The sequence below is a fragment of the Augochlora pura genome, chromosome 10 (assembly GCF_028453695.1).
Source record: "Augochlora pura isolate Apur16 chromosome 10, APUR_v2.2.1, whole genome shotgun sequence".
NCBI lineage: Eukaryota > Metazoa > Arthropoda > Insecta > Hymenoptera > Halictidae > Augochlora > Augochlora pura.
The window spans coordinates 28,890,819-28,913,778 of record NC_135781.1 but is presented as its reverse complement, the minus strand read 5'-3'; the positions used below and the strand labels follow the sequence as shown (position 1 = coordinate 28,913,778).

Genomic DNA, 22,960 nt, shown 5'->3' with positions numbered 1-22,960 from the left:
TTGCTCTTTGAAGTTTGGTTAATTATTATGTTAACTAATTTTATTTTGCGTTGTTCTTCTTTAATTTTTTTACACAATATCGACACAGCAGATTATTTTGAAAATCTTTTTGTCCACGGTTTAGTTTCTTGTACCCTAATTTTGCCAAAATTAATCGTTTAGACAATCCTGCATTGTGTATATGTAGGCAATATATTTACAGCGCCAATTGAGGTAGCGGTAAAACACTCAAACTGTTAGCCAAATTATCAATAGTCGATTGTGGTTAACAGTTTCAGCGTTTCGCCACTACTGTAATTGTCGCTGTTCGGACACCGAACTAAACTTTATTTTTTCGCCACAAGAGGCGCAATTATCGCTCGTATTCTATGTACAATACAAGATAGTCTAATAACTTTAATTTTAACAAAATGAGGAAATAAAAAACTAATCCAAGGGTATGAAATGGTTCAGAAAAGTCTATTGTGTCGATATCGTGTAAGAAAACTAAATAACAACAACGCAAAATAGAACTAATTAACAGAATTGTTAACCAAACTTTAAAGACCAATTATTACGTTTCGTAACGCTATCATTTATTTTTGTACATGATATCGACACAATACTCAAACAATTAAACTTTCTTATTTCGTTTTATTATTCAAACAAATCGAAGTAGATTTGTTATCAACAGCAATATAAGCTGTGAGCTCTTCGAGTCCTCAATTATAAACTACACAGATATTAGAAATAAACCAACTTCAATTCTTCGACAACAATCATGTTTTCAGATGTTTAATTAATACAAATCTCTTATGAAAAATTGAGAAAAGATGAAAGACGAATAATATACTCTTCAACCTTAGCCGGTAAACTTCTGTTGCTGCACCGTCTGCAGCAAAATGCATCAGTTCGACGCATAGATAAAACAAAGATATCCACCCTACGTACCACACGCTCGTACCATTACGAATGAATACGAATAGTTTATTACAAATATCCTAAACACCTAATATAGACATAAATACACAAAATGAATAGATAAGCGACGCACAAACACATATGTACATATGTACGTATAAGAAAATCGATTATGAGCCTGAGGATAATTGTTTGCGAGCACAAAGTGGTTGTCCTGTAGCCAACGTCTGTGCCGGCGTGTCAAACGATTCAATGCAAAGTATTTCTAAAAAAGAGACGACCGCAGCTACGTCTATTAGAAGCGCAGTCCGTGAGAGGTATCACCCGTAGTTAGAAGATAAATACATATGTACATCTGTGATCGTACAGTTCTCCTAATGTCATTCGATGCACGTTGGCAGATTAACGACGAAGAACGTGTTGAGCTCCAGAACCGAGGCGAACACCAGGAAAATAGCGTAGGTAATGAGACAGGCGACACCGACGGTCCGTGTCAGTCGGAATTTGCCGAACAGGAGGGACAGGTAAAGGATGAGCAGAGTGGAGAACAGGGATATCGAGCTGTACACGAGACCTTGCGAATTAATCTTGACGAAGTGTTGGTTCGGCAAGGTGGGGAAGAATGCAGCTTTCAGGAACCAAGGCAGCCCGAGGCAGAGCAGCACGTCGAACACGTTCGAGCCGATCGAATTACTTATACCCATGTCCCCGTGTCCTAGAAATCAATGAAAACATTCGAGACTGCGATAGATAAGAGAAAATCCTGTCCAAAACATATCGGGAGGAACGAAGAGACGAACACGGACGGATGAGGCATAGTGACGTGTCCGCTGGCGGCGACTCCGAGATCGATCAAATTCGATAACGGGATCGCGATAGCGCCACGTGCGATGTTATCGCGAGGCAATCTTTGTACGGTAGTATTTATCGCGAATGTTATTCGCTAGTTATACTCTACTCTGATTTGTAAAGATCGACGGCGATTAGCCGCGTTCTTAGGCGTGTCCAACCGCGTTCGCTCGTTTGATCCGATAATGAGTCCGGCGAACGGACGTCGCCAAGAAACTAGAGCGGTTAAAAAGACCGACGAATTACCTTGATTCGCAACAATAACGCTTGACACAGCCTCTGGCACGCTCATTCCTGCCGCAAGAAAGGTCAATCCCATTATGGAGTCCGGGATCCTCAACGTATCCCCTGGAATAATGATCGATCGTCACGCGACGTCTCAACGGATATTCGACAACACGATTTTTCTTGGTCGTCTTATCCACCGTGATCAATTAGATAATAAGATCTATCGGGGACCCGGTTCACACGGCCGATGATTAACCATTCGGCGCATGGAGGAATTATTATGAAATACCTACCGATAACAGTGATCACCCAGCCGACTATATACGAAGTCGTCGCGATCCACACGATACACATGATAAACGTAACCGGGTACCACGATTTCAGTGAATCTCGTCGGCAATCGGGGATCGTCACGAGAAGCAAGAAATTAATCGGCCACGTTAACAGCCACCACAATTTCTCGCATGCTGTACTCGGCCAGCTCGTCATGTTCACGATGTCCACTGAAACAACGGACCACCGGCATGATTAGCGATGCTTTTTTCGTTATTATGTGCACTATTTGGATGCTAAGTTTGTTTCTGTGCTACTTACGTGATTCGTCGATTTCACGTGAATCCATTATCACGATGTCCGCGTCTTTTAGGATATCTGAGGAAACAACCGGTTCATGTCTCATTCGTAGGAGGGATCAGCAATTATAAATTAGGATCTTACCATTTGAGATTAGCGGGCTCTTCTCGCTGAGATTTGTGTACTTGTTCTTGGGAGATTTCAGGCAGTGCATGAAATTACTGATGCTGCGGTTGAAGCACATTGCTGCAACAGAGGATACGTCTTACGAACTGTTTCCTTATATAATTACAATTCAATTCATTCATTTAAATCATTAATAATCTCCTTTCAGCTGGAGAACATCTTTACAACGACTCCACTAATTAAACTACAGATTTCAAGGAATCGTGACAAAATCGACTAGGTGAAATTGTATACAGTGGAAAGATTAAAAGGAGCTAAGAATATCAATACACTATCTTCAATCGACTTTAATAAGCAAAGGCTTTAATCTTTATGTCTTCGGTGTAGCTTCTTTCACTGTTATCGTATCTTTAAAGAACGATTACTAGACTGTGGATTTATGCACCTGCGATAAAAACAAAACAGCGAGGACGTTACGTGAATCAGAAAACGTCATTATACAATGTCCAGCTTATTGAATTTATCGAAGGAAGAAAAGCATAGTTTTAAACTCGGTCACAGCTGATCCAGGACATTTCTGCTGTTTAATCGAGAGCAATTGTTCGAATGTCTACATGATTGTACGATGTACTTACTGAGGATGTAGAGAACATAGATGAGGACGAGGATGAGTGCTTCGTACCATTCGACGCGTCCATCTCTCAGCGTCAAAACTAATAGCAAAACGGTAATCGCGTACGCGGCGGAATCTCTTGTAACCGGCCACCAGGCTAACTTCAGTACCTGTAAATACACACTTAATTGTTCTGGCCAGAATTTGCGGCTTTATCTCGGATCTGCTCGAGCAAGTAGAGTCCGATGGCCTTCCTTTTAGTAGTAGCAGCAGCATGGAAAAAGTCGTACTTGATTCGCGAATATGCCGCAACAAGCGGGCACGGCTAGTATATTGAAAACGGCGGAGCCGACGATCGTGCCAACGCCCAAATCTCCCTCGGTGACAAAGGTGCCGATGATGTTGATGAATAATTCCGGACTAGAACTGGCTGCAGCCATGATCGTTGCTCCTGCGACGTCCTCCGCCAGATTCAACTCTGAAAATAGGCAATTTCAAACACCGTGCAAAGATAATACTTTCGAAATGGAATGAAAACCATTGTTCTGGTCGACGTACTGTCGCAAATCTTCTTCATGGACGGAACGAAGAAATCGTCGCAGACGACCGCAAGCAGCAGGAACATGTAGATAGCTATTATAAAATGTATAACTATAAGTCCTGATTGCCTTTGGTCCCGCGTGAGACCGTCGGATGGGAACTCTTTGATCGCCGGAGGGGTACAATTTATGGGCTCCTCCAGCAGTCCTCCCGGCTCCATGGTGGTCGTTTCGAATTGTAACAGCTTCCGAAAACCTTGAAAGAATATTCATTCGAGTTACTGTTACACGCGTGCACGCACCTCACACGACGAGTGCGTTATTAAAGCCCCGATAAAGATAATCTAGCAATGTATAGATGAGGAAAAGAGGAGAATGGCACGCTAAAATTTCCATCGACCTATTTCGCCAGTATTCACACAATATGAGCACATTTGGATGACACGCATATTATGCCCGTGTTATATAATCTCCGATCGTAAAGTTCAACCTTATTTTACATTCTCCACCCTTTAATACAGTCGACCGTACAAAAATCCCATACGTATAGTTACCATTTATTTGATATTGCTTTTTATTACAATATCATACGCGTATCGATGATCTGAAAATAGGGTTTTGGAGGTGGTTCCAAGGTTTGGTTTCGCATCGATTAGGCAATGAACTGTTTCGTGAGAAAAACTTACGTATATCTGTATGGTGATTCGTTGTTTCCACGCCGTTTGGCAGTATCGTGGCCATGGCATTTACAAAAATTAAGTACAACGTCGGTATGGCTATGGTAAACAGCACTCTGTAGCCCATCGATCGCGTATATTTTCGTACCATTGTTCCGGTATGAAATTCAATTAGCAGTCAAAGAGAGAAAGAGGTTTTGGTCAACAACGTGACGTGCCGTTCGGTTTGATACTGATTTTGATTCGCAGTCCGCCGATAGACCGCATCGACATTTTTCGTTTACGAGCATTATCGGCTTCAACTTTACACAGATAAGATACTAATGTGAAGTGAGACAAGACGTCCCTTCGTTGATAATTCAACAAAAGGAAAACACACCTACTACTAAAAACCTGCTAATTAAATGTCCCTCGGCTGATGCTGGACATGTTCGAGTGGCACACGTTCTAGGTAGATTTCCACGGGAATTTAGACCATTCGTAAATTGCGCACGATCGTTCTTCACGTGCAATTATGCCGTTCTAATTTCGCCGTATCGTCTTTCGGCTGACAATTAATTTACCGCTGTTGTTCTAACAGGAATTAATCTGCTGTTCATCGGTAGAGCTAACTCGATTTCTTTCAACACGGATGTATCCATTTCGGCAGCGATGTTATGTCGAATTTTTTAGAAGCATGTCGAAAATGTCATTCGACTATTGATATTACTATCTCAATGTCTGAATTATGCAATTTCGACGCGAATTTTATCGTAAGTATGTTTTTTCGGCGATCATAGTAGATTTTTGCAAACACGACGTTCGGAATGATTCACGTTACTTTGATTTCCAGCGTTTATTTCGGATAGAAAAACTCGTATCGAAGAAGTGACAACTTGTGGAAATGAAAACCGCATCCAAAAACGAGATAAAAGAGGTACCACGTCGAGAGATAACAAAAAGGTAATGCGTCGAAGAGACTTTATCTAATTTTACAGAAATCTCTAGATTTATTTTATTAATAGATAAATATAGAAGAGGGTATTTGTAGCTCAGAAATCTATATTAATTAATAAACATTCTCAAAAGTACATAATTTTAATGTTTCTATAACGTAGAGACTATTACAGCCAGAGCAACTAAGTGTACATTTTAACAAGACGTGTTCAGAAAATAGATGATTAAATTATATTGAAAATTTCTGTTAACATTCTACGAAAACGTGTGTCAACTATCATAAACAATAAATCGGTTCACTTGCAACTTGCTTGTTTCAGCAGACTTTCCAAAGATGCACTTATATAACGTTGCAAAGTTCCTCTGCACTAAACAGTTCTCAAAATCAATTAAAATAGGATTGCTAAACGGTTTGTAAGTGACAGAAACAAAGATTTCTAAATTGTATTTATACGATTTCAGATGGACAACCGACCTGTTCCCTTCCTTCGCTCCAACTCGCGCTCTAAAACAACTAAAAAGGCAACGTTTGCCGAATATTAAGCAGAAAAAGTAATCGCAAATGCAATTTTCAACGAACCAGCATGAAAATTTGAAGGGCAACGGATTCGATTCGAGCGTTTGTGCGATTTTTGGGCCTATTTCGAAATACCGGATCGCGAAGAGTGGGCGTGATGTGGAACAAAGCGAGATGTTTTGTTTCTTGCGAAATCGCGACGAAACAGAGACGATGCGACGTTCAATTTTCAAGGAAGGCATAATGACGATTAGTGCAATGACGATTTCGCATTTTGACCGCGGCACGATTCAGCAGGCGCGATGCGCGAGAGATGAGAGAAGAGAAGAGAAGAGTCAGAGGGAGGGGCGATTCCAACAAACGCCGCCGGACTTCGGAGTAGTTGTTAATGTAGTATATGTGTGACAACGGGATTGTCAACATGGATACGTCTGACTTAGGAGGAGGTTCGTTTGAATAGATTCTCAGATATCACCGGGGTGAGATTCCGTGTTCTCGTGTCACCTAACCGTTCACCAGCGAAACGGGACGCGCGCGGGGCTGTGATTTCCGGGGGGGACCAAAGGTCGCGGGATTATGGTTTCGAAGCCGATCGGGACGACGGATCGGGACGGCTCCCGATCGGTTTCCGTCGATCACGGTCCGGTGAAAAATTCGAGTTTCGACGTAACCGGGGACGGAGAGGAAACGAGGGCGGCCGAGGAGGTGGAGGAGAACAGAGGTGGTGGCGGAGAAAGAGAAGGAGAAGGAGAAAGAACTGTGCAGGACGAGCCTGCACTATAATCATCGGCATCCACGGCATTCGGTGGAAAGTGTTGAAGAACCCAGAAGTTCGGGAAATGCCTGTGTTCGACACGGGAGGAGGCCGTGAGGTAGAAAACAACGCGGACGTGGACGAGGAGCTGGGCGAGGAAGAAGGCGAAGCGAAGTGCACGAGAACCGGAGCAGATGGAGGAGGTGGAGGTGGAGCGGGCGGTGGAGGAGGAGGGGGCGGGGGAGGAAGTGGAGGCGGAGGAAGAGAAAAATAAAACAATGGATTAAACAGGATGGAAAACTGCTAAATTCGAGTAGAAAAGATTTGTTCCAATATTGTGTATCTCGGTAACGGCTGAGGAAACAGGTGTGACGTGCGACGTTGTATATCGTTGTATAACAACATTTTGTGGTTCGATTGCCGATGCTCGTGCGAAAGAAAACGGTACACACGATGATTCCACGACGAAATCCGCACTCGATAAATAAGCGTTGCGTTAGAGAAAGAAGGTATCTCCGGTAATTGATCTTTCGGTATACAGTGGTCTTCCGCCGTTTCACGGTAGGAGAGTTCTCTATGTAAGTCGACCCGTGGGTCCAAGATTTTCCGAAACGATCCCACTTGATCAGGAAATTTGTTCTATCCGGCACGCTATTCTCTGTTCCTCCGTACTATATTTCTCTTGGTCTATCTCTATTTCCCTTTCACGCACACATAATATTACGATGAATCGTTGCACAGGATAGAATGTTTAAGAAGCCGTTGCGCGCGGCGAAGCGTTTGCTATAGTACTCGAAAACGTATTTTACAGTGAATGACACTGGTAATGATCGTTCAATTATGCGAGATCGGGGCGGTGAGTAGGCTACGCGTTTTCAGACACCGCAGTAGAGCATACTCTCGGGCGATCTATTCGCGTTCGCGCGATGTTACTGACTTTAACAGAGCATAAACAGCAAACGTTGTCACGAAATGTCAGAGGGAATGTATATTTAAATTAGCTAGCTAGTCTGCTCGCCAATTGCCGGTTGTAAAATCATTAACGGAAGGAACTTTCGAATTATGCAGGACGGGGTATCAACGAACCGAATAGCTTGTTCCATGGCCGAGAAAAATATTGGGCTGGGAAGAGAACCGCGATGAAAGGAAAGAGAGAAACGAACAGGGTTAGTTGCCTACGTGGCATCCGGCAAATTCGATCGACGACGTAATCGGGCGATATTTAACGGGAACCGTTTTAATGCAATGTCGTGCGTAGGCGGACCGATATATTACTAATTGATGACCGACAATTAACGACGGAGAACCATGCCGATGACTATCGTTTGTTTCCAACGAGACGAAACCGTTCGAGACCGAATAGCCGAGCCACGTTATATCTAGTTTATACGACGTACATTAGACCTGAATGGCATCTCCTCTGCCAACTTGAATGAGAGCAATTTAACTTCTTTAGGTTGCTTAATCGGTAGGAAGTCACATCAGCTATACAGCTGTATAACCTGTACAAGACACCAATACGTGCATCGTTTGCTTCGTTACATCGCCAGTAAGGAATCCATAGGAGAAAAATCATCGGGATGAATGAATGAAAACAATGCGATCGGGTGAACGACGTTCACGCGTTCACGAGATCTCGTAGCTCTCCCACAGTTTTTCAACAATGGAACAGAAACTTCGAGAACGCCTATCGACGATCGATGCGGTTATACATGTTAAATGTAAGAGGAAAATGGCCTTCCGTTTCCTCCGGAATATTGAATTCTCTCAGGGACTAAGCATCTCGTTTTGCTTCATCTGTCCTGCTGGCTTCTCTTTGTTTCACGTAGACCACTGCTATTCGTGTCGACGGAAATTCTGCAAATATATTCTTGGTCGATCTCAAGTAGATCGATTAAGTTGCGATACGAATTTAAAATATTTCTACAGCGAACGAATGAAGCGTTTGAAGGAGAGAAGCTTAGAAAACGATGCACAGACTCTGCAAAGTCTTTTCTGAAAAACTTTTGGAGCAATTCATAAGATTTTCTTAATCGAACCGAAATATATATTGAAAAGATGGAGCTTCAGCTTGGACCTCGTTATCATTATTTCTGGTCTTCCGTCGATACCTGTCCGAGAGATCGCATGAATTTCGCGCAACGAGCTGCTCGTTTTATTCGCATCGCAGATGAACGCACACGCAGGTTCTAATTTTCAAATTGTTTCAGTTGTGGATCGAGTGCATTGCAAAACGCCCACGGTTGGCCTTTGTTTGTCTTGCAATTAATTAATCTACTGCGTTTTAGCCGCCTCTTATGGCCGGCCTGCGGAAGCTCGTGGATTTTTGCAGAGAAATTCCGAGGAACTGGCATGACTCGAGTCGAACCTCCCGCATGAATTATGTTCGCGATGCGAAACAAGACTGCGGAAAATGCAATTAGCCGTGTTCCGCGATTGAAATTACGGATTCGCAATCGCGTTATGAAAGAAAATGAGGTGCCAACGATGGAACGAAGAGGATCGAACGCGATCGAAGAAACGAAAATACGAGGACGCCGTGAAAGACAACAAAAACACTGCAGTTCGCGTCTGATTAATTGTTCGCCGATCTTTATCGCCACGAACTCATAGAATACCAGCGTCTACGAACAGAGACAACTATGGTCTCTACTACGGCGCTGTTATTGTTATTGAGATAATTATCGGCCACGTATACGTAGGTTGTGGAACTCATTTAAACTTTCTCGTTTTATCGTGATTATGTAAGTTATCGGGTGAGCTGTCGCTCCACGTGTCGATAAATTCCGACGAGAACCGACGATACGAAATCGAAACACAGACTTCGGTCCGTGGAAATTGCGCGGCGAGGGCACGGCAAAAAAAAGAAAAAAATACTGCACGCAGGACGAACCAGCAAAAGGTCGGTGAACCGTTTCCATGCACACGTCGGTGGTTACCGTCGTTGCTCGACCGAATACAACCCAATTACCCTGAATCCGTAATCGCCGAGCAAAAGTGTGAATCCCACAGTTGTGTTCAAGGTCGTCCCACGGACTTATATAATGGAGTTGTCCGAAATTGGATGAAAGATAACAATGCGGGAAGGCACGACCAATCGATACACAGGCCGAGGCGACTACGGCGCGGCGAGTCCGAATTTTTTCGGAAAAATCAATGGCTCGAAAGCGACCGAACATAGTGTCAAATAAAACGAATGGAACGAGGCGACTGCATTCAATCGGTCGTTCTCCCGATCCTTCTCTTTCTTCGATCACGCCAACGAGAACACCGACGACGATTTTTTTTGTTCGTGAAATAGATATACACCCCTTTTTACCCTTATATTTCTCTTCCGTGCATCGTTTCCGTAAGCTCGATACTCGGCTACTTGCTACGAAACGCTTCCTTTCGAGGCCGATTCGCGTCACTGTCGTCTGCCGGAGGAAGTTTCCCTGATGAGCAATTACTTCTACGAAAAAAAGAACGATCGGAATTGGCAGTGCTTTGCCGTCCTAATAACTGAGACGAGTGTTGGTTAGTCGGAAAATTTGATATCGACTGGAAAGTATGGCGGCGGCGTACGCCATTGGCAGCTGCGAAATTGTTTGCACTTTTTCGGTTTGTTGTTGCAGGGATGGAAGCTAAATAACTGGAACAGAGAATAAATAATTCGGATGGTAAATGATAAACATCGCACGAGTTTATATTTTCTTTTTCTTTGGGGTACACTCTTGTTTCATGCGCACTTTCACGTACTTTATGCAATTTTCCGTATTTGCGCAACGTCGCTTTCGAATGTATTTGTTCAGTCTAGAAAGACTTTAATATGCTGTGTCATCTGTTTAAATCTTGACTCGATACATATTTGTAGAACACGTATACAGCTCTGTAGCACAACTAGAAGGTTTCTATAAACACCAATGTGACGACTAGATACTGGGTTTTATGCATTTACAGCAAAAATGAGTAGGAGAAATGCGATTCCATAAAGACATTATAAAGAATTTAAGGATACTGTAGCATTCTTTTTGATATATCGCTATTATTAAATACTACTACTATATTGTCATTATCTAACTTCTGTTTTTTACAGTTAACATAAAAACATTTTATTTTGTATGACCATATGCGGTCTAGCGATGACGTAGCTAAATAATTTACTCCAGCTGCGGTGAGTAAAAACAATGTTTATCTCTTATCATCTGAATTGTTTGTTCCAGTTATTTCACATACGTCTATTTCAATTGTAACAAATGATGTGATTACCAATACACATCAATAATATAAAATTTCTAGAATGTGCATATAAAAATACCCAGTCTACTTATTTGTAGCCAGTTGCGTCGCAGCTCGACGCCATTTTTCAAGCGGACATCAAGATTTCCGCACCAATGGCACCCGTTTCAGTCATTAGGAGATAAAGTACGACTACTTAAGAGTCAGAATACAACGGCTTGCCACAGTTACCGTTTTTTTTTAAGGGACCCTCGTTGCTCGTCAGGAAAGCTGGCCAATCAAAGCAGCTTGCTAACATCGTTTCACGTTTCAGGTATAAATTGTACACCGCCGGCGATAGAAGACTTTCCGCACGATCTATTCGACGAAAAGGAAAGGCAAGGCGGTGCAGTGGTCGTCCATGTTATTGTATCACTCTATCTATTTATAGCGTTAGCCGTAGTTTGTGACAAATTCTTTGTTCCCGCGGTGGAAAAAATATGTCACGGTAAGGAAAACCATGGTTCTGATCCATCGACGTAGTCCGATCGTGTTCCGCCGATCGGTTCATTCGCGAACGATTTTTCTCTCTGCGAAACGAGTGGTGGATAAGAAAGAAAAAAAGAGAGAAAGAGAGAGAGAGAGAGAGAGAATAATCGGGCATTTCACAGGATAAAACGGATTGGGGAAATATTTTTAATTTGCAGCGCTCTCGATGTCCAAGGACGTCGCCGGTGCCACTTTTATGGCCGCAGCAACGTCGGCACCGGAATTGTTCGTGAACGCGATCGGCACGTTCATCACCGAAGGTGACATCGGCGTCGGAACAATAGTAGGCTCGGCTGTATTCAATATCCTCGCCGTGCCAGCTTGTTGCGGTATTGGTGCCGGAATGGTAAGTCGAATAGGATCTAGAACCAGCGCGAAACTTGTCGATCGATTCTGTTTTCAATCGGCAACTGGACCGCTTCTCTGCTACGATGTAACCCTGCTGCGTCTTGTAACACACGCATGTACCGTGATCCAGTATAATGTACCGGTAATGAAACGTCGGGCAGCCAACAAAGTTCTGTCGTGTTTTCCGATACCTACAGAGGGATTGTACTTTTTGTTTAAACCTCGATAGTTCGTACCTTGGTATGCGTTCCATTTTCGACTGTTGGAGCCTAGCAGAGGTCTTGGGGACCGTTAGTCTCTTGCGCTACGATTTCTTTCAAAATTGCGTTGTTTCTACGCCCTTGATAATTTCTCTTATTTGTAGCCATTTTTGTTTTCTGTATTCGCTGTGTATCTAGACTTTGGTAACAAAGGAATCGAATGTTGATTCGATTTGGATATTCATGCTTAGTAAATGATAAAGGTAACATTTTTCTGAAATTTGTGATTTTTATCCTGATGAAATAGATGCATGATATAATTGGATAACAGACAGAACGTTTTTGGTTACCGAACCGAGGTATGCAAAATAAATAACTCTTTTGGTTTACAGTTCATTGATTGAATCGATGTTGAATGGCGTTTACATATGACTGCTAGAAACAGACAATCAATTCGATCGAATTAATCGTCTGCACGGTTGGTCTAATGAAATGTAACGTAAGATAACACGATGTAACTTGATCACCGAGAATGCGTGTGTGTATATGCACTTGTTACTCACACGAATCTTATGCAATTGTAATTGTACGTGAACTGTAGACTGCGGATTTTCTGCGCACGCTTTAAACATCGATGGGCGCAATTTGGAACGGTACTTGTTACCGCTTCGTGCAACGTTTCTCGCAATCGACACAGTTGCACACAGATCCGCAGTCCAGTTCACATTTGCTGAAACTGCCATAACGTCAGTGGGCCTGAAGCATTCTATGTTTGTCCGTCGGTGTACACAGGTAGTCCCGTTGGATTGGTGGCCGGTTAGCAGAGACTGCCTTGCCTATGGCGTTACCGTTGCCATCTTAATCTGTATTATACACGACGAGAGGGTAGAATGGTACGAGGCGTTGGCGCTCGTGTTGCTCTACATCGTCTACATCGCCGTGATGTACTGGGATAAATCGTTCCAACGGTGCACACGGTTTCGCGACGTTGATCAATCGTCGTTGGATGATCATCGGCTCGCGGCAGGTAAAACGCACGGCGGCGACGGCGGCGGCGGCGGTTCGCTTGCGGCCCGGATCGCATGCGGAACTGAACGCGCGATTCTTCTTCGGTCGGAATTTTCTCGGATCGGCCACCGTAAATTGGCCTGACGTTCGTGCTTCAACTATTCAAGATATTCGTATCCCACGCGTATGGACATATTCATTACGCAAATATGTGTAGCATAACTCGGTCTCGTGTAATCAGATACCCGCTTTCAACCCTCGCACGCTACTCCAGTGAAAACCATCCGTTTTCTGATTCCGGATTGTTTAATGCGTCCGATTTCCCGCCGACTGCGCCCGCTATTTCATTTGTTTATCCCTGCGCGACTCTGAGTCAACGTTAAACATTGCTATACCACGTTAATTTCGACAGAATCGTATTTGTCCGAACTGTTGACGCTGGAATTACCAACCAGCCGATACGACCGGTTTCTCGTTTTCTTCTTTTACAATTCCTGATACGATTCCTATGCTATAAAGTTTGTATATTCTGCGTTTTATTTCTCCCAAACTTTTCGACAGATTTTTGCAAAAATGTTTGAACACTTGGCTAAAACGCCATTCGTTTGTTAAACTGGATACTGTACTTAGTGATTTAGAGTATTTTCAAATTGTTTAGATACCTATAAAAATAAGAAATCAGAGAACAAAAGTCATAAAATAAAAGCCACAATTTCTTTTATAGAAAAAGGGAACGAGGGTTAAAGTATACCGCCAATACATGGAATTGTAATTGAATGAAACTGTAAATCGTTTCGGAGGGGCGCACGAGGGTAGGAAAGTCGATGCTTACGTTCCTACGTGTTTGTCGAAAATGTTTCCCCGGTTTCTCGTGCGAAAGCAGAGCGGCCCGTTACAGGTGTAAATTGTTGATTCTTGTTTTAGAGAACAGCATCGAAATCCGCTTAGCGAGCACCGACAAAGTGCAACCGGCCAATGATCAAGCAGAACGCACGGATGTGCCTTTGCAAAATGGAGGAACGAAGACTCAGGAGGAGAATCCCGAACCGGGTGAGTTCGGAAGTTCTCTTGTTAATTAGCGGTAGCGAGAAAATAGTTTAACGGAAATTAGCTCAACTGTGCTTCATTTCTAATGCATTATGCTTGCATAGAATCACCGCTTCTCGTTTCGTTTAATTACCTTGGGATTTCTAAATAACAACGTTCCTATTTCCAATAATCTTGCGCAACGAAGCAGCGGCAATGTTATGAACAGAAACAGCTTATTAGCAAAACAATCGACGAAAGATTGCGTTGTAACGACTCTCGCATGTTTCTCCGATTTCATCCTGCAGCTTTTCTTCTTGCAAATCTTCATTTCTCGTCGACCAGCGAAGCTTCGTATTTTCCGATAAATAATTTCGGCTAGTACTGGACCGAACCATAGAAAAGTGATTCAATTTCCCATTGCACAGACTACGAATACGAGTTATTGGTCTGGCCAGCACGGGCAGGTTGGATACGAAAAACGGCTTGGATCTTGACATGGCCAATACATCTAATATTCATGTGCACGATACCAGATTGCGAGAAGCAGCGATTCAAGAATTGGTTCCCGGTCACATTTCTCATGTGCATCATCTGGATCGGATCATTGAGCTACGTCGTCGCATGGATGATCACAATAATCGGTAAGAAAAATCGTCGAATATACATATATAGATATAGGAATCGTCCGTTGCACGCTAGTTATCGAGTATTCCGTTCGATTCCCAGGTGACACCCTAAAAATACCGGACTCTGTGATGGGCATTACTTTTCTCGCAGCCGGCACCAGTGTTCCGGAAGCAGTGTCCAGCGTGATAGTTGCCAAGCAAGGTAAAACGATCGACGTATCGTACATGGAGCCATATCGCTTCCGGCAGAAAATGTTCGATCCAATCGCGAACGTAACCAAAGAATTATTTAGGCGTGTCTGAAACATGAACAAGCGATACGTATCTATGGGTTTCGGAGCCAGTCTGTTCTTCTTGACATTAGAATCACCAAATTAGATAAAACGACTGATTGTCACTTTTAGATCTTGATAAACTTCTTCTTCATTCAACATATCGTAAATTAAAACCTCGATTATCTGGCCAATATCAGGATCATCTATTGTACAAATCAGTTTTACACGTACAGATCAATATGTTCAAACATTTATGCCACTCTACTTAGCCCGGATAATCGATATTTCACTGTAACAGAAATTGTGCGGAGTTTCAGTAAATTCAATCTCGTCGTGGACAAAGAGTTTTTCTAAAATTCTTTCTTAACATTTTTAACAGTGCATAAAATATACATTGTTAAAACTGCAATTGAGTAAAATGAAAACAAAAATAACATACTGAAAATTTCGTCAAAATAGCTAATTCTTTTAACTTTTTTAATCTATCACACAATTGTTGTTTTCGCAAGAAAAATTATACATTATCAATGATATTAGCCTTTCTAATGTATGCAAAAAATATCTAGCAATAGATAGTAGAAATAGATTGGATCGAATGCTTTCCGTCAGAGCAGTATAGGTGAATTATTAGCGAACGATCCGCGTCGAGCCTGAATCTGTGTTTTTTCGGTTTAGGGCACGGCTCGATGGGTATCAGTAACTCAATAGGCTCGAACACCTTCGACATATTGTTATGCCTGGGCCTGCCGTGGTTAATCAAATCATCGTTCTCGCCGACGCAGCCTGGAAAGCATTACATCAGTATAAACTCCGGCGGCCTGGAGTACAGCGCCATATCGTTGTTGTCGACGCTGATGTTACTTTATATTGCTTTTGCCTCGAATAAGTTTCAGCTCGATAGAAAAGTAGGCCGTGCCTGTTTGTGTATGTATGCTGTGTTCCTCATATTAGCCTCGTTAATAGAACTCAATGTATTCTTCAGGGTAAATTTGCCCACCTGTCAAAGGACGGTCAAGTGATACGGGAACCGAGAGTAGAAACTTTTAACGATATTCGATACGGTTTTAGTTGATTATCGTATGTTCTTTAAGAACTGACGACACACAACACCGTGGACCGAAGAATACTGTTTTATATTACGCGGAACCTCTCCTTCTCTCACTCTCTCTCTCTCTCTCTCTCTCTCTCTCGTCCCCTCCCTTTCTCTCACTCATTCTCCCCCCTCTCCCCTCGTTTCGCTTTTAAGAGACACCATCTCTCGCGGGGGTAAAAAAAGCTCCACCCCGCCTACGTTTATTGTCCGCACATCGTGCCGACTGTTCACCGGCCGGTTATGCATTATGTTTTATCCATTCGAGCCGCAGCTTCGACCCCCTTTCGATCAGAACCCACTAGGTCCGCTCTCTCCATCCCCCTTTTGTTAACTTCTCTCGTGTCTAACGTTCCGGGCTCTCGGAAAAAAAAACCCGTCGACTGTCGCCCTCGACACACTTGCCTCGTCTCGTTGTTGCTCTTTCGCCCTAAACACAACTTTCAATCGGGAGCAAGGAAAAACGAAGCAGATCGTAGAGTCGGACGTTCTCCGTCGAGCTGAACGCGTACGAAACGCATCCCGAAAATACAATCGAACTTATTCTTTTTCTCTTTTGCCGAAATTGCTGAATTCACGCAACAGGATCGCGCGCATTCGATAACGAACCGCCGCCAAGACGGATGCGTTTCATTCATGCTATAAACACAGCGATGTAATCGGGAGCTGGGAAAACGAAGCAACTCGTAGAGCCGGGTCTCGAAAATTACGTGTGAACCGGATCCAGAATCATTTTTCTTTTTTTTTTTTTTAATAACCGCCGGATTGGTCGTTATCGCCCAATTATAATATTCGATGATACAGTAGTCTCGACGGGCGGGATGCGTGCACGATCATGCGCGTTCGTAAATGAACTGCCGTCTCTACGGATGCGTCGTTTTCAGAACATACCAGAGGCAACGAATGCCCGTGCCCGTTACGTATGTATACACGTAAGCGAGCACTACCGAACCAGGTTCCGATAATCGGTTGTCGTTGCGGAACATTTACGATAATCTATTATTGGAAGGGGAAAATTACAAAATATCAATTATGACACAGCGATGATGATTACCGAAAGAGATGCCACTCATTCGTTTCATACCAAACACCCTGGACGCCGTAGCGAGTGTGCACCTTGCGTACGCGTGGTCGCTCGTCAATTGACAGATGAAAAATACAGGATCGACACACAGTATTACAGAATTAAAAGGAAATTTTATTCGAAATATTTTTGGTCTTTGATTTCTCACAGTGTTCGCGAAATAACAGCTCCACGGTTCCGTGCCAAGATCTTGGTTCCGCCGTCGCGGCAGCTACATCTGACTTTCAAATACCTAAATATCCGAATTTGTCCGTGATACTATCGACGAAAGCCCGTGATTGACCCGCGCCAGTGGCTGTCATGCCATCCCGAATCGAACCCAGCACTACACCTAACAGTGTTTACTAGATCTTGCGAGCGTAGCTCCGACAATTCTGTCTTCTCGTCTAGAACAGCGTCGAGGCGACGCATCTATACGATTGCACCGATTGCTAAAAACCCCACACGAAACTGTGGACCCAAAGCGTCGCGTTTTCAAGGTGCCACACTCGCTCTCGCCTCTCGCCGTGCATTCACGTGTACTGAAATTCACCGAAGGGTGTGTATTTAGGTAATCTACAAACTTAAAGGAGTTTAATAAAGTACTGTAATAAGTTATTAAACAGCTATTATAGATCCCGGCCGCGGTTTTATCGTTCGCTACTAATGGGAAACGTTTTTCCGGTGTTTCGAGCGGCCGCGAGCGTGCGGTTGATCGAAAAATTGTGGTAGCTAGTCCGGATCCGCGGTCGCGACGAGTTCGCGCGTTGGCAACTGTAATCGATGCTTTCGAGACCTTTGGCACGATTTCAACGAAGGAGTATCTGCACGAGCCCAAGAAGAGAATCTGCAACCACCACGCGTCGCAGATTCGCTCGAGCAAGGGCCAGAAACACGTCGGGACGTCCCGGTTTTTTGACAGGTAAGATAACGTCCGCCGTAAGATCACTCTCGCTCTCGATTGGTTCGGTTCGGTAAAATTCCGTGCGGAAGCTTATCGGGCAGTGGGCCGCACGAACGGCCTTTAACGAACGGTTCGCGACGCACCGATCCCGCGAATTTCACCGAATTCGCTGCGTAAACAAACGAACTCGTATTTATTTGTTTAAAAAAAAGAGAGACTTTTACTTTCCGTAACAGTGATACCATTGAGGACGACCGTTTGAATCTCTTTGGTCCAAGAAGTGCGGTTTCTGTTTCCATTCCGTTGCGATGGTCATTTTTTAATGATTTTAAATATTCTGAGACATTTCTTTGTCTTGCAAAAGAAAACCTTTCTCCGTCTTTAATTAGGGAAGGTGAAATTTTTATTTGCATTCAACCACCGAGATGATTTTGTTTAATTCAGTTGACTATAAATATGGTAGTACAGTTTTTCGTCTTGTATGGCAAAAGGTGAGGCTTTTGGTTCAAGGTGATGTTTTCATACGGACGATTTGAACGAACAAGGACATTTTCTTCGTCTCCTATTGCGAAAGGTGGAGTTTCCATTTGCCTTCGAACACGAAGATAATTCTTTTTAATTCGGTGACCTCGAATAAGGAATAACATGTCCTTGTCTTGTAACGGGTTTTTTGGTTGAACGCAAATACGATGTTTTTATTCGGAGGGTTTGAGCGAGCATGGACATTTCCTTCTATTGGTACCTTCTGTTTGCATTCGAACATGGCGATCATATTGTTTGTTTAATGACTTCAAATAAGAGAGGACTCCGGCTTCTTTTAGACGAGGCGAGGTTTTTATTTGGACGCGAATACGTCGTTTTTATCTGCGGGGGCTTGAATGAACAGCGGCATCTTCGTCGTTTTCTATTGATAGCGGCGAAGAGTTCCTATTTTTATTCTTACCCGAAGATAATACTTTTTTTCGCAGGCAGCGAATAATACTTCAATACGGAAGCGTATAGATAACAGCCCCGATTGAAAGAAGAATCGTTACGACGGTGTCCTCCGGTTGGTTCACGGTGAAATCCGCAGCTGCAACTAACAAGTTTATGAATAAATCCTTGCCGCTTTGGCCGCCGGGAGTGCACTAATTGCGACACACCGACAGGAGACTTATTTCGCGGCGGCCACAAACAGAAAATTAGCGGGTGTTCCCCGGTGGATTGAGAAATTCCGTGCGAGGCGTTGGGAACATCCCGAAAACTCCGTAAGAGTCATTAATCCCCTGAATAAAAGATGATCTTGCTGCTCGAACGGCGACAAAAAAAAATTCTGCGACGAAACTGCAGAAAAAGCGAGGGTTTTTACGGTCTCGAGTAATTTTTAATTTTCACAGCGCCCCGTTAATCGGGCGCGCGCAAGCGTGCACTGGAAAAAGATAGCTGCAAGGTCTTTGCCGGAGAATTTCGCGGTGGCAGACGGCTATAGAAAACGATACACGTTGACGTATTTAGCATGTGACAGAGGGTTACGCATGGTTAAAGGGATCGGATCGGAGCTAAGGTCGGATGGCAGTAGGTCGAACGCATATGTGCTATATGGGTCGGTAGGTCGAACAACGTGGGCGGTCATAAACGGCTCAGGAAGGGGTCAGCTGCACGTCACCACACCGGATCCGCAATGCGGCGTTGTCGCTGGGGTCGTTGTCATTTCGCTTTTCCACTCGTTCGTCAATCCTTGCTTTCCCTATTGTTTACGTTTTACATGTGTCAATATTCCCGGTACGTGCACTTTTCCGAGTCCACGCACGTGCCGTTGAACCGGTCGGACATTCGATGGGAACGGATTCCTCCGGTCGTCATCGACCGAAAGTCGAGAGTGAAAAAATCGAAGATACGGCCCGGTTATCGAGTTATCAGCGATTAAAGTGCACCAATGGCGGCGCCGACAGCCAACCCTCCGTCTCTGTCCCCGGCGCGCTACGCCACTGTCTACGCTCTTCCTGACCTGACTTACTCGCGCCACTATTGGCGGATCAGTGAGATTTCGAATGGTTAATAATCGGAAAACAAGCAGAATATCGAAGCGATATCGGCCCGTGGCTAGCTGATTTCCATTTCAGATTGGCACGGCCTCTCGAAACACGGGCCGATCAGTCGAACAACACCCCGTGCACGCCTATGTGGCCCGCAGATACAGTGCGAAAGGCGTCAAAACTATGAATCGATCCGGCGTGCCCGTCTTGCCGTTTCCCAACCGGTAAGAAACAAAGGGGGATGGAGGCGACGTGATCGAAGCTCTAGCATTTCACGCGTGCATCCTGCACACAATGGCGCATAATGTCCTGTTCCGCGAAGTGTGCATCGCCGTGTGTGTGTGTTCCACTAATTCCGATGCACAACGTTGAATCACTTTTGTTCGAGCCTCGCGCTGCGTTCGGGTCGATACGGCGGCTCTGCAAAAGGATTTTTAAATTGCCCGTTCTTCGCACGGGGGCCGAGCGTATCGCACGGATTTTTATATGTAACTTCAATTTATGCACTGAAACGCAATTGCAGATTGATCAGACTTCCAATTAATTTTCTCGCTTCGGATGCTGGTTTACGGAAGCGACGCGAATGTTGCAATTAAGTGGGACGCAGGGGTCGCGAAGTCGGTGGAACGAAACAGATACGCGCCGGAGAAAAAAAAACGTGCGCTGTTGTTTCGCGAGTATTTGGACAGTTGCGAGCGAGCTACGGACTTCATGCACTTACAACGAAAGCGGAGGGAGTCGAATACGAGTAAAAACGTCGACAGATACCGTCCCGTTGTTTTCGAGCAATTAAAATCGTCGGCGAAGGGAATGGGTTTTTTTCTTTCTCCGGCAACCCTTTCCCTGTAATTGAAGTAGGAAATTCTCATTTCACGCGAGCATCCACTCGATGGAATTATGCTTGGTATATAGCCGCCTTGAAACAAGTCTATCAACGCGAAAGGAATCATTTAAGCCGTCCCTGCACTCAACATGCTTCTTATCCTGCTCTTCTATTCCGAGAGAGTCACAATATCTGAAACGAGCGCTTTTAAGTGCAACAGGAGTTAACAGTGTACTCATCGGTAGCTACGTCCTTTACAAATTAGAGATAAATAATTCAAGGTTCCCGAGCGAATCGCCCAACGGTGGTAGAAATTTCATTGGTAAGCCAATTAGGCGTCTTGAATCATAAAATCCAATAATCTCGCTCAAGGTTGTTGTTTAAGAGAGAATGATCAAGCTTCTTTCAAATATAGCACAGAGCCATTAAAAAGCTCGTTATTGGGCTTCTGGTAGCTAAAAGTGTTAAGGAAAAGGAGCAACATCTGACGAAACAAGCCTGTTAAGATTATTCAAAGCGCACGTGTTGGAAACATTAGGTCACGGTGTATTTATATAATCGGATCGCGGTTTGATGTACAACAAAATGAAGCTATTCGAAAATCTCTGTTCTACAATATTTCGAGATTCTCTGTAGACCGCGATCGTGTGAAATTCCACATTTTAATAATCGGCGTACAGATCTTGTTGATTAGATATATCGTGAAGTGTCCAAATAATCGTGGACGGTAGCGGTATCAGTAGCCGACAAGAGGGCAGGTGCGAGTACAATATATTCCGAGTAAAATACGAAACGACACTCGCGAATCATTTCCATCGATGTTCCATTCTTTTGTTCGAGCATTTTACGACTTTACCCATGCACGAAATTCAAACAAATTATTTTCACGCAACTGCAGACCTCGGAGCGATATTCGGCAATACTGCAAAGTGAAAATCGTTCAAACGACGACGAGGCTTCGAACGATGGAGGGACGACGATAGCTGATGGGGGCAACTGTCAAGAAATCGCTCGATAGACTAGCGACGAAATAATCTACCCAAGAATCGCCTTCATGGTCAAACGAAATACCACGCAATGATTCGGTGCACGCAAACCCAACAGTACTCAAGCTGTGAACAACGTAGAGAAGACGACTGACGAATAAAAGGACGATGATACTGTAATAGGAATTTATATCGTTCGACAGCCAAGTCGTGAAACGATTTACCAACGAATGATTTTCGCGTGTAGACCAAATACCACACAATGATTCCGTACGCAGGAACTCATCGTTCGAGAAATTCCGGAGCTCTGAACAATGCATGGACAACGGCGAATACAACGACAGAAAGTTATCTCAATCGATAGTGAGATAACGAAATAACCCAGCCTGGTGAATCGAAGCAAAGAAATCCAGATAAAGGTGATTTGCCTGTGGACCTCGAGCACCGCACAGATCCATCATCGGGCGAATGCCGAATGCTGTAGCAGAACGGAGGCCAAGATTTGGCGGATTTGATTGGCGAGCGTGCGAGCGGCGATCGCGAAAAGGAGCCAAGCTAGCGCGACGAGATTCGCGAGGAAGGATACAGTCTGCGAATCTGTCTGTGCGGGAGGAAGGGTGTGGGAACCGCGGAGAGAGAGAGAGAGAGAGAGAGAGAGAGAGAGAGAGAGACACAGACAGAGAGAGAGAGGAAGACAGAGATGCATAGGCAGAGAGCGAGATCAGGTGAAGGTAGAGAGATATAGCTGCGAGGGCGACTCGATGCGACAAATGCGGCGAATGCGCCGAATGCGCCGAATGCGACGTAGGCAACGTCATGCGCCCTGAGATGGACCGCAACCCTCTGGCTCGGCTCGGCTCGGCTCGGCTCCGCTTGACGAGGCGGCGAGGAGAGGAGAGGCGCGGAGAGGCGAGGCGAGGGGACGGCGGCTATAGGGTATATGGAAGCTAGTGGACGAAACCAGGGGGTGAAGCGAGGGCACGAGGTGTTCTTCGGTGATCGCGGTGGTCGCAGTGCGCGGGCGTGGGCGCGCGCGCTTTGGCACCCGCTCGGCTCGCGATCCGTGTGCTCGAGGGAGCGCAGAGGAACGGCGGTTACGGAGGTACTACGGAGGTACAGAGGTACAGAGGTACGG

The 22,960-nt window shown here is 44.4% G+C and overlaps 2 protein-coding genes across 5 annotated transcripts; one reads left to right on the top strand and one right to left on the bottom strand.

Annotated features, from left to right (window-relative positions):
• Positions 1 to 744: 744 nt before the first annotated feature.
• Positions 745 to 12,767, bottom strand: LOC144475898 (sodium/potassium/calcium exchanger 4). Of its 2 annotated transcripts, none has more exons than XM_078192299.1 (9): positions 12,570 to 12,767; positions 3,848 to 4,084; positions 3,580 to 3,767; positions 3,312 to 3,459; positions 2,695 to 2,796; positions 2,572 to 2,628; positions 2,271 to 2,480; positions 1,996 to 2,097; positions 745 to 1,615 (listed from the first exon to the last, which is right to left on the bottom strand). In XM_078192299.1, the coding sequence occupies exons 2-9, from the start codon at positions 4,047 to 4,049 to the stop codon at positions 1,281 to 1,283; spliced, it is 1,344 nt and encodes a 447-aa protein (XP_078048425.1). In that variant the 5' UTR covers positions 4,050 to 4,084; positions 12,570 to 12,767; the 3' UTR covers positions 745 to 1,280. The 2 variants fall into 2 exon arrangements, with proteins under 2 accessions (XP_078048425.1, XP_078048424.1); XM_078192298.1 differs by lacking the exon at positions 12,570 to 12,767 and adding an exon at positions 4,515 to 5,125.
• Positions 6,274 to 17,710, top strand: Zyd (sodium/potassium/calcium exchanger zydeco). 3 transcript variants are annotated; one of them, XM_078192300.1, is made up of 8 exons: positions 6,274 to 6,404; positions 11,244 to 11,417; positions 11,617 to 11,804; positions 12,799 to 13,033; positions 13,939 to 14,064; positions 14,469 to 14,684; positions 14,770 to 14,871; positions 15,620 to 17,710. In XM_078192300.1, exons 1-8 carry the CDS (start codon positions 6,356 to 6,358, stop codon positions 15,961 to 15,963), a joined length of 1,434 nt encoding a protein of 477 aa, XP_078048426.1. In that variant the 5' UTR covers positions 6,274 to 6,355; the 3' UTR covers positions 15,964 to 17,710. The 3 variants fall into 3 exon arrangements, with proteins under 3 accessions (XP_078048426.1, XP_078048428.1, XP_078048427.1); XM_078192302.1 differs by having other exon boundaries at positions 6,378 to 6,437; XM_078192301.1 differs by lacking the exon at positions 6,274 to 6,404 and adding an exon at positions 7,106 to 7,221.
• The last annotated feature ends 5,250 nt before the right edge of the window (positions 17,711 to 22,960 follow it).

Coding starts and splice junctions, on each gene's coding strand:
- LOC144475898 (XM_078192298.1), bottom strand. CDS start 4,656: ATGGTACGAAAATATACGCGATCGATGGGCTACAGAGTGCTGTTTACC. Junction 3,460..3,579: donor GCGGCATATTCGCGAATCAA/GTACGACTTTTT, acceptor GTGTATTTACAG/GTACTGAAGTTAGCCTGGTG. Junction 2,797..3,311: donor CTATGTTCTCTACATCCTCA/GTAAGTACATCG, acceptor CCTCTGTTGCAG/CAATGTGCTTCAACCGCAGC.
- Zyd (XM_078192300.1), top strand. CDS start 6,356: ATGTGTGACAACGGGATTGTCAACATGGATACGTCTGACTTAGGAGGA. Junction 11,805..12,798: donor GCGGTATTGGTGCCGGAATG/GTAAGTCGAATA, acceptor CGGTGTACACAG/GTAGTCCCGTTGGATTGGTG. Junction 13,034..13,938: donor TGATCATCGGCTCGCGGCAG/GTAAAACGCACG, acceptor TTCTTGTTTTAG/AGAACAGCATCGAAATCCGC.